At 44.2% G+C, this 11,338-nt stretch overlaps 1 protein-coding gene across 1 annotated transcript in view; it reads left to right on the forward strand.

The window, feature by feature from the left end:
- LY86 (lymphocyte antigen 86) overlaps nucleotides 1-10,434 on the forward strand; it is a 65,129-nt gene extending 54,695 nt beyond the window's left edge. Inside the window, exons 4-5 of the mRNA XM_024248554.3 lie at nucleotides 3,876-3,928; nucleotides 9,997-10,434. Of these exons, the coding sequence (XP_024104322.1) occupies nucleotides 3,876-3,928; nucleotides 9,997-10,080 (137 nt within the window). The 3' untranslated portion in view covers nucleotides 10,081-10,434. The remainder of the gene's footprint in view (nucleotides 1-3,875; nucleotides 3,929-9,996) is intronic.
- Nucleotides 10,435-11,338: the final 904 nt, after the last annotated feature.

Genomic DNA, 11,338 nt, shown 5'->3' on the forward strand with positions numbered 1-11,338 from the left:
CTCTTGGCTTGTTCATGCCCGTAGCAGCCACATCCTGAGTTGCAAGCAGAAGACACCCAATCCAGCCAACAAAAGCAAAGGGAATTTCTTGAAAGGACATTTAGGAGTCACAGAATTGGCAAGAAAGCTGGAACACCAGGCAGAAAGTGGGCAGCTCTAGAGATGGATGAGTTCTGCTTCTCTTGCCAGAACAGATTGGGAAGGGGTCTCTTTGTCTCTGTGCTCTGATTTTCTTGGCTTGGGTCAGAGAGTATCTACTGGGAAAAAGATAACTTCCAAAAACGAAATCATGTTCCAGTAGCTGAACCATTGCAGTGCATATCTGTTAGGGGCACCATTAGCATAGACTGCAATGCAAGGGGTGCATCCTCAGGCTGGGCAAAGCACCAGCATGACAAATGAACCCCGGGCAGGCTGTCCCTCTGAACCCTCTATATGTAACCACATATTAGTTACAGTGCCTATATGTCCTGCTCAAACATGTTAAGTAACTTGCCCAATTAATAGAAAAAATAGCTCAGATTCAAGCCCAGATAGTCTGACCCCTGGACATGTGCTCTAACCACAATGCTTCAAATACACAAAGTTTGCAGTGCTGGGGAATCACAGGGGAGGCAGTAATCACTGAGGGGCTGGGCAAGGCATCATCCTTCTTGCTGACTTCAGTACTGATGTGGATGGCCCACCAAGTACCATGATGTCTCAGTTCTTTCACCCCCTTACTTCCAACAACCATTTCCATCTTTACACCTCAACCACCATCTCTTATGTCAGCCCTGGATATCTTACAGCCTGTAAAAATGCACCCTTTCTGAAATCTAAATGTCAAGCCCTCTGCCACGTGGCTTCCTCATAACCTGCCAGCTCACCAATTCTAGCACCTTGACTGCAATAATAGAAACTCCATTCAACTCACTTCCCCACTGCTACTATCAACAACTTCCTCCTGCCTTCACTTTCTTCCTTACTCGCCTTAGATTCTATGGTCTATTATTATAATCCTTTCCTTGCATCTAACCCAACAGCCTTGACTTTCTCTTCTTTTCATTCTTGTCCAGTGAAACTCCAACCCAACCATTGACCTTCAGTAGCATTGGAGCTGCTGAATGTCTCTAAGAAAATATACATCTGGGCTAACTGGAGTATCTTTAAATTTATGGCCACAAACCTCAAAAAAAGCACTCAACACTGCCTATAAATCTTACTGTATTTCTCAAGTAAATTTCTTCCCCACTGTCCATGAATATTGTATTCCTCCTTTTGCTACTCAACACAACACAGGCCGTCACCATCTAGTGCCCCTACCTGTCTATGAGCTTCACTGCAAAAATGAAAGTAATCAGTCAGGAGCCCCACTATTGGTTTACTGGCCCATCTACAAACGTATCTACACCTGAACTCATTCTGCTCTGTTTTCTCTCCTACAATTGTGGGAGTAATTTTCATGCTTCTCTCAAATGCAGGAGGAAGTGTTAATAGCCTTCCTTTCCACCTTCTTAAACCCTTCATGTCTTCAGTTATTCCCTCTTCTGCATCATCAATCTCTCTTTCTACAAGATTATTCCCTTGGAACAACAAATATGGTACAGTGTCTCCCATTTTGAACAAAGAAACAAGCCATTCTTAATACCACACTCTCCTTCAGTTATCTTTTTTTTTTCTTTTGCTCCCTCTTATAACAAAACTCTTACTTCCTCACCTCCTTATCTCTCTTCAGTCCACCCCATTCAGGCATCTGTACTCATCTCTCCAGTGTTCTTGTCAAGGTCACCATATGACCTCCATGTTGCCAAATCCACTGCACAGTTCTGTTCTCATCTTACTCAAACTCTCAGCAGCAGCATTCAGCATGGCTGGCAATACCCTCCTGTTTGAAAAACATTCAACTCCTGGCTTCCTTGATCCCTCACTCTCTGACTACCATCTACTCCACTGACCATCTCTTCTTAGTCTCCTTGGTTGGCTTCTCCTCAACCCAACCTCTGAATGTTGGAGGGCCTCAGGAGGTCCTGTCCTCTCCTCTGTTGATTAATTCTATCTCCTTTGGGTGAGGGAGGCATCTCATCCTGTCCCATGGCTTAATCACCACATGTTAACCACTCTGATATTCGTAGCTCCATTCTTACCTTTTCCCTAAAATTCCAGACTTGTATAGCCAACTGCTTCCAAGGATTCTTATTAACCATCTCCCAGAAATAGAGCTCTTCAATCATCACACACACACACACACACACATACACACACACACACACACACACACACTGTTCCTCACCAGGCTTCCCTAATCTCAATAAATGGCACCCCCATCTATCCAGATGCTCAAACCAAAACCTTCCTGGCCCCCACTCTCTATACCCACTCATCAGTGGGTGCTATCACCCAACACAGCTGTGATCTCATTCGTGTTCTCTACCTCCACCACCACCACCCTTCACCAATCCATCATTTACCTTGGCCACAGAAGAGCCTTCACACTTGGCCTCTTCTCTGCATTCTCTACACAGCAGAATGTCTCTGCAAAACATAAATTAGCTATTTTGACATGACTTTGAACACATTTCCACTGCCTCTGGAATGAAATCTGAACTCCCTACCATTTCCTGCAGGTACTAAAGTATCTGTCACCCCTCAATCTTTCCAAGGTCTTCTCAACACAGTTCCTCTTGTTCACTGTGCTCCAGCAGACTCATCTCCCTCTGTCCTCCCAATTTCCTAAACTCTTTTCCACATCAAGGCCTCTGTCCTTATTTTGTTATTCTGAGATGATCTTCCCCCAGCTCTTTAAATGCTTGGCCCATTCTGCTCCTTCAGGACTTGGCTCAAATACTACCTCCTTATAGACGCCTCCATGACCTGCCACCCTGTGGAACATGGTGCCTCCCAGTTCCTGGCATTAGCGAGTATTCATGGAGTGCTTCCCAGGCATTGTTATTACTGACTTTTTATTGATTACCTCTTTTAATTCCCCACCACCCTAGGAAGTAGGTACTGTTATTGTCATTATCTTACCCATCTTAAAAAAAAAAAAACAAGGAAACGGAGCCCAAAGAGATAACAACTGTCCACAGTCAACTAATCTTGGGACTTAACCCTGTGCAACCTGGATCCAGCCTAGCCCCTTCCCCACCACACCCTCCTGCCTCTCTCATATTACTTGGTGTCTCTTTCCAGCACTTGTTACAATCTGGATATCGTCTTGTTTAGTTATTTCTGTAACATCATTGTCCTCAGTAGAGTATGCATTAGTTCATTTTCATACTGCTATGAAGAAACACCCAAGACTGGGTAATTTATAAAGAAAAAGAGGTTTAACAGACTCACAGTTCCAGAGGGCTGAGGAGGCCTCATAATCATGGTGGAAAGCAAAGGAGGAGTAAAGGCGCATCTTATATGGCGGCAGGCAAGAGGGCGTGTGCAGGGGAACTGCCCTTTATAAAACCATCAGATCTCATGAGACTTATTCACTATCAAGAGAACAGCACAGGTAAAATCCACCCCCATGATTCAGTTACCTCCCACTGGGTCCCTCCCATGACATGCAGGAATTATGGAAACTACAATTCAAGATGAGAATTGAGTGAGGACATAGCCAAACCATAACAGAATATAAGCAATGTGTGGACAGAGACTTCTTTTTTTCATCCCGGGATCCACAGAGCCTGCCACACGGAAGGTGCCCGACCAATATTTGTGGCATGAATGAATAAGTGAATGAGTGGTAGGTGTAGATCAGGGAATGAAAACATTTCTAGCAATAGCTGCTCTTATTTTGGTGCCAACAATTGTCACACATCTGTGTGACCACAGATCATATGAATGAATCATTTTTTTAAAATGATTGAATAACATCATCTATGCTTTATATATTTTTTCAGAGCAGATTTACTATGCTGGGCCTGTCAATAATCCTGAATTTACTATTCCTCAGGTAAGATATTACTTAATTCTTGTATTAAATAGTTTGTTTCTTGAAGAAGAAGATGGCTAGAAGAAGGAGGAGGGAAAGGAGGAGAAAGCAAGAAAGAAGAGGAGGAGAAGGAAAGAATTAAACAGTTTAAAACTTATCCATAGGCCATCCCTGCAAAAACCCTTTCTTCATAAAACTGCTGCTTCAGAGTGGGCACTTGAAATTTCTTGACACACTGGCTTTGTCATTTTGGCATTTAATATTTTACATGTCAGTGAACCTTAGGGAATCCTCCGAGTACAAACCTCCCACTGAGAGGGATGCCGGCGTCTTGTCTAGCAGGATTACGGCATTTGTGGGGTTCCATATGGCAGTGCTGCTGGGCTGTATGGCGGTTCAGAGAAAGGAAGACGCACAAGCCATGAAGGCATGAAGGTCCTCCAGTTACTGTCCTTTCACTGTTACTCATGAGCTGCCATTAAGTCAATAAAATGCCCACATCCTTAGCATTTGCTGGCAAAGCTCACAGCTAAGAGTAGAATTTTCCACTAATTCCTTTCTGTTCAAGATAATGTGACATTATTAAATGGCTCAATTTACATCACTCTGCTATAAGCAATAAATGTTCAATATGCTACCCCTCAGATAATTTTTTTTTTTTTTGAGACAGAGTCTTGTTCTGTCTCCCAGGCTGGAGTGCAGGGGCATGATCTCAACTCACTGCAACCTCCGCCTCCCAAGTTCAAGCTATTCTTCTGCCTCAGCCTCCCAAGTAGCTGGGACTACAGGCAGGCGCCACCACGCCCAGCTAATTTTTGGATTTTTAATAGAAACGGGGTTTCACCATATTGGCCAGGTTGGTCTCGAACTCCTGACCTCGTGATCCACCCGCCTCGGCCTCCCAAAGTGCTGGGATTACAGGCCCTTCAGACAATCTTATGGAACAATATGAAAAGGATCACAAAAATGTGATTTTTTAAAATGTGTGCTGATGTATTCAGTACATGTGAGATTTGGTTATGTGTATGTAATATGTAGTGATCTAGTCAGGGTATTTAGGATGTCCATCACTGACTACATTTTTGTTAACTATAGTCACCCTACTCTGCTATCAAACACTGAATTTATGTCTTCTATTAACTGTGTGTTTGTACCCTTCAACCCACTTCTCTTTATCCTCTCCCTCTCGTCCTCTCCCTCTCCACTCTGGTATCTATCTTTCCACTCTCTATCTCCATGTGATCATGTTTTTTAGCTCCCACAGATAATTGAGAATAAACAATAATTCTATTTGTGCCTGGCTTATTTCACTTAAATAATGACCCCCAGTTCCATCCATGTTGCCACAAATGACAAGATTTTATTCTTTTTTATGGCCATATAGTATTCCATTGTGTATATATACCACATCTTCTTTATCCATTCATCCATACATAGACACTTAGGTTGATTCCATGTCTTTGCTGTAGTGAATAGTGCTGCAATAAGCATGGGGGTGCAATTACAAAAATGTAACCACTTTAAATAGTTCCGTTTACAACCTCATCCTTTCAGTTCTCCAAAACCTGTATTTGGCTGAAGAAAAAGGTCTCTTTCTCCATAAAGAATCCCTAACTTAGTTTCACCTCTGGGTTTGTTTCCTTTCTTTCCCAGCCTCTGCGTTCCTATGTCAGAGTGCCAACTTGCTACCATCTCGGATTTCCACTAGCATTGCTCTTGCAGCTGGGAAGTCTCCAGCCCTCTCCCTCTGGAAATCTCTAGAGTTTCCTCCTCAGGCCTTTCAGTAAAATACAAAAGTTTTGCAAGAAAGAAAAACTACACCTGTCTTCACTTCTAGTATGAGGGGCCTAAACTCTCCCAGAGAGTTCCATTTTTCTTTAAATCTTTGCTATTTGAATTGTTTTTCTTTCCCCATTGTTCTTCTGACCCTCCTCCCAACTAGAGGCTGACTTAAAATTTCTAACAAATCAGGAAACAACAGGTGCTGGAGAGGATGTGGAGAAATAGGAACACTTTTACACTGTTGGTGGGACTGTAAACTAGTTTAACAATTGTGGAAGTCAGTGTGGCGATTCCTCAGGGATCTAGAACTAGAAAATACCATTTGACCCAGCCATCCCATTACTGGGTATATACCCAAAGGACTATAAATCATGCTGCTATAAAGACACATGCACACGTATGTTTACTGCAGCACTATTCACAATAGCAAAGACTTGGAACCAACCCAAATGTCCAACAATGATAGACTGGATTAAGAAAATGTGGCACATATACACCATGGAATACTATGCAGCCATAAAAAATGATGAGTTCATGTCCTTTGTAGGGACATGGATGAAATTGGAAATCATCATTCTCAGTAAACTATCGCAAGAACAAAAAACCAAACACCACATATTCTCACTCATAGGTGGGAACTGAACAATGAGAACACATGGACACAGGAAGGGGAACATCACACTCTGCGGACGGTTGTGGGGTGGGGGGAGGGGGGAGGGATAGCTTTAGGAGATATACCTAATGCTAAATGACGAGTTAATGGGTGCAGCACACCAGCATGACACATGTATACATATGTAACTAACCTGCACATTGTGCACATGTACCCTAAAACTTAAAGTATAATAATAATAAAATAAATTAAAGGCAATGGAGACCTATGAAAGGATCTCAAAAAAAAAAAAAAAAGAAATCTGATGTATGCTTACTTTTGTTGCTTTGTATATAATGTGTCCTTTTTCTCTTGCTGATTTGAAGATTTTTTTTTTCAAGATTTTCATTATTTGCGCTTGATTCTTGTGCTTGGTGTCTGTTGGGCTTCTTGAAATTTGGGGGTTATAATATTCATTAGATTCGGTAAAATTTTGGCCATTATTTCTATAAACATTTTTTGTCATTTCCCTCCCTCCTGACTCCCACTTTGGGGACTCTGATTATACATATATTAGGTTACTTGAAGTTGTCACACAGCTTTCTGATGCTTTGTTAATTTTTTAAAAAACCATTTTCTCTTGCTATTTTATTTTGCTATATCTTCAAATTCACTAATTTTTTCTTCTGCAGTATCAAATCTGTCATGATACCATCTGCTGTATTTTTTTAATCAGATATTGTAAATCTTATCTTTAGAAGTATGATTTAGATCTTTAAAAAATCTTCTATGTCCCTACTTGAATATATGGAATACAGTTATAAATGAAAAAAAAAAAATTACTAACAATTGACTTTCACTTTTGCATTGTTGGCTTATTTTTAAACCAGTTACTCAGCAACTGTTATAAGACAGAGGGGAAAAGAACTTCTTAAAGTCAGAAAACCCATTTGAAAGTAAGTTGAGAGGCCAGGCACAGTGCCTCATGCCTGTAACCCCAGCACTTTTGGAGGCTGAGGCAGACAGATCACTTGAGGTTGGGAGGTCAAGACCAGCCCAGCTAACATGGTGAAACCCCAACTCTACTAAAAATACAAAAATTAACCAGTCATGGTGGTGCACGCCTGTAATCGCAGCCACTCGGGAGGCTGAGGCATGAGAATCGCTTGAACCCAGGAGGCGGAGGTTGCAGTGAGCCGAGATCACACCACTGCACTCCAGCCTGTGCAACAGAGGAAGACTCCATCTCAAAAAAAAAAAAGAAAAAATGTTGACCAGATAAGTAAAGAAAATTATTTTAATCACCTACAGTGCATGAAGGAAGTGCAGAACCTAAGTTCTTCAACCGCTGATGGTACTCAAGCAAATATTGCCAAGTGTGAGGGCATCGCATGTACAGCACAGAGAGCTGGAGGCCTTAATCCCAAAATGGGCTCCGTACACTGGCTGCAGGTCAGCCGTGACTGGCCCGCAATGCACAGAGGCTTTGCTTTCTTAATATGGAACAGACACAGTTCAAAAACTTTCGTTTGCAAAAGACCTACCCCATATCTCCTCCTCCAGCTAAATCCTCCAGAGATGGGCTCTGGGCTAATGGCAGTTCCCATGTGGCCAAAAACGCTCCCACTCAGCGCTCATTCTCCAGGGTCTTGGTATTATTTCCCTCTGAACTCATCTAACCCCTTGGCCCGGATTGAAGCCCTCCCTGGTGTCCTCTGTCTATGCCTCCAGTTTTCTGAATGAGAATTTAGGGGATCCTTTGGGCTCCTGAAGCATGTGGACAACAACTCGTAGGCACAGCCTGACCCATGTATTGCCAAAGATGCACCTACAAATCCCTAACTTACAAACTCTGTGCCCTCCTCAACAGCAGAAATGCTGCACTCAGTCCTTCCCTACTCTGGCCTCCTGGCACACACCTCCACCTGCCTCCAGCCTGGCACGCTTGCCTAAATACTCTTATCTCTTATACCAGAGTCTGTGATATCTGTAATTCATGATCTAGAACCCCTTCCTTCAAATACAACAGCTCCTCTTAGACTCATAATGTAGTAATGAAAAATTCATGTGGTGTTCAATACATTTGTAGGTGTGTATCTAAATGCACATAGAGATTTTAAAGAAAAGTACATGAGGAGGAGGAGAAGGATGAAACACAACGAGATATAAATTTGAGCCGGTCTTTACTCATAATTAATTCTCTAACATTTGGACTGCTTTGGTTATATTCCTAACGCTGTTTCTAAAATTACAGCTGCTCAATATTTGAGGAGTATGACTCATGGGAGCCTCTAGAATCATGGAATCACACCCAAGGCACCATCCAGAGCACAGCCTGGTTCTCTTGAATACAATTTCAGTGTTGGGGACTCCACTCTCTTTGGAAGCTCTGCTCATTGCTAGAAAGTTGCTCCCTTCTAACAAAAGCCACCTCTCATGCAGCTTCTCTCCGGTGGTCTCACCTACTCCTTCCCTTTTGCTTTATACAGATTAAACTCTTTCCTCCTTTGGGTGACAGGCAGCTCAAAGATATGTCAGCAGTCTCCTGGCCTCCTCTGCCACAGTCCCTCTGCTCTGCTTGTGACCCTCCCACCACCCCAGAGCATTTTCCTCTCCAGATTCGTGTCTACAAACACATCACCGCTCTGTGGCTGCTGGGGTGCAGGACTGGGGCGCTGGCAGCAAACAAAACTGGAATGGCTCCTCTACAGTCCTCATAGGACCTGGCTGCCAGGTGGCTTCTGCGAAGCTGACTGCAAAGGAAGGGAGACCTCCTCACAGCGTTGCTGCCAGCAAGGACCCCCAAAGGCAGCCATTCTTTCTGTGACGGTGCATTTTGGTTTTGTGCTGGTGAACTGTGCTCCCCGGGGTCTTCTCTGTCTCAGCATACAAACCTTTCTCCCTCCAGTTGCTCAGGCCAGGAGCCTTGGAGTCACCTTTAACCCATCTCTTCCTCTCCCACCCACTTGTGTTTCCTCAGCGGATCCTATCGGCTATTCTTTGAAAATCTCTCTGGCACCCAAAGCCTTCCCCCATCTCCACCTCTACTCCAAGTCATCTTCATCTCTCACCTGGATTCCTGCAATCGCCTCCCACCTGGGCTTTTCAGTGAGGCAGCCAGAGGGATCTTACTGACACAGGCGCCAGGGCAGGCCACCCTCTCCTGACCCCAGTCCCTTTCAGAGTGGAAGCTGATGTCCCCACCACGGCCTTTGAGGCCCTAAGAGTCTGGCCTTCTGTGTCGCCTTGACCTCACCCCCCATCCCCCCCTCTCCCTGAAGCCCCACTGGCCTCCTTCTGCCCCTCTAAGGTGAGGGCCCCAGCCCATAGCAGCACTGCACCTTCTTGCATCTGCTTCAGGTCTTTGTCTAAAGGTAGTCATCTCAGCAGGGCCTCCTTTCACCACCCTGCTCAAAATTGCAGACCAGCATTCGCCTTGACCAACCCAGTGCTTCCGTCCACTCCCTTCCTGCATGAGTTTTCTCCATGACATGAGCACCTGACACACTATACATAGTCACATATCATAAGGGTGGTCTGTCTCTCCCAGAGATGCTGTAAGCTCCGCAGGGCAGGGGTTGGCTTGTCTTGTTCTAATGTTATCCGCAATGTCCAGAACAGCACCCAGCACATAGAAGGTTCTCTGTAAATATTTGTTAAATGGTTAATTGTACTGTGGGTCACAAGTCTAATACTTGACCTGTGCCCCTTGCAGGGAGAATACCAGGTTTTGCTGGAACTGTATACTGAAAAACGGACCACCGTGGCCTGCGCCAATGCTACTATCAAGTGCTTCTGACCGTGGCCTGTAGCAAAAATCACAGCCAGCTTCATCTCGTGGGACCTCCAAGCTCCTCTGACTGAACCTACTGTGGGAGGAGAAGCAGCCGATGACAGAGAGAGGCTCTACAAAGCAGCTCCCCCAAAGACTACAGCTGCTAATTTTAGTCCCAGGACCAGATATCCCCAGACTCCACAGATGTAATGATGTCCACAATGTATCTGTTTCTAAGGAGCCTCTTGGCAGTCCTTAAGCAGTCTTGAGGGTCCATCCTTTTTCTCTAATTGGTCGCCTCCCACCAGACTCACCTGCTTTTCAGCTTTTTAGGAGTGCTTCCTCACAGTTACCAAGAATAAAGAAAGCTGGCCACCATTGTTCATTGTGGTTTGTTCAAAGAATCTTACTACAATGCTGTAGTTAAAAAGTCATTTCCTCCAGATACAGTGCCGGATGCTGGTGCAGCATAAGCAGTTCCAAGAAATTCAGGAGGGTGACAGCCTGGCTAAAATTAGAGCGCTGGGAAAATGTGCCATTGCTTCTCCTGGGCAGGCCCCCACCCTTGGACCATGAGGGCTGAGAAGCTGATGCAACCTCATGAATAGGGACATCATACTCTCGCTTATCCAAACATTCATTTCACCTTCATCCCTCAAAGCGTGATTTAACTTGACCTCAGCACATAATGGCATTCATTACTGCATTCATTAATTAATGCAAGGAATAACTCCTGAACACTTAATGTGTATCAGGCACTGTGTTCTTAAGTTGTCTTCTATGACGCTCTCCATAAAGGAGCATGTTGCCCATCCTACTTCCAGAGCCATTTCTGCGGCCCTGTCTCATCTCCTGCGATGCACCGATCGCATGGAGGGCTGCAAAGCCCCTTCACCATCCGATGCCCCTGTCCTTCCAGTGTCCCTGCTGGCCCTCTTGCTCCTGCTAAGGGGCTGGAGTAAGGTGGGTGAGTTGATGCTATCATTCATAAAAATGCCACTATATTAGAGATTAAAAGAGAAAAAAATTCCATAGTTTAAAAAACAGTAGTTGCTATTAATCACTATTTATACATCATTAAACCACCTAGAATAGCAGGTCAAAAATGCCTGGCAAACTTTAGAACCAGCATCTGAGGTTTTCTGGGTTATGAGGAGGCAAAATTACAGCAGCGTCCTCGCCTAGGCCCATCATGCTTGAGAGAAAAGACGTGCGTGGCCATACTAGGCTCAGGAGCAAACCTCTGAACGTACATGGGGGTGACAGTGTTATGCACAAGAAC

This window comes from Pongo abelii, chromosome 5, assembly GCF_028885655.2.
Source record: "Pongo abelii isolate AG06213 chromosome 5, NHGRI_mPonAbe1-v2.0_pri, whole genome shotgun sequence".
Classification (NCBI taxonomy): domain Eukaryota; kingdom Metazoa; phylum Chordata; class Mammalia; order Primates; family Hominidae; genus Pongo; species Pongo abelii.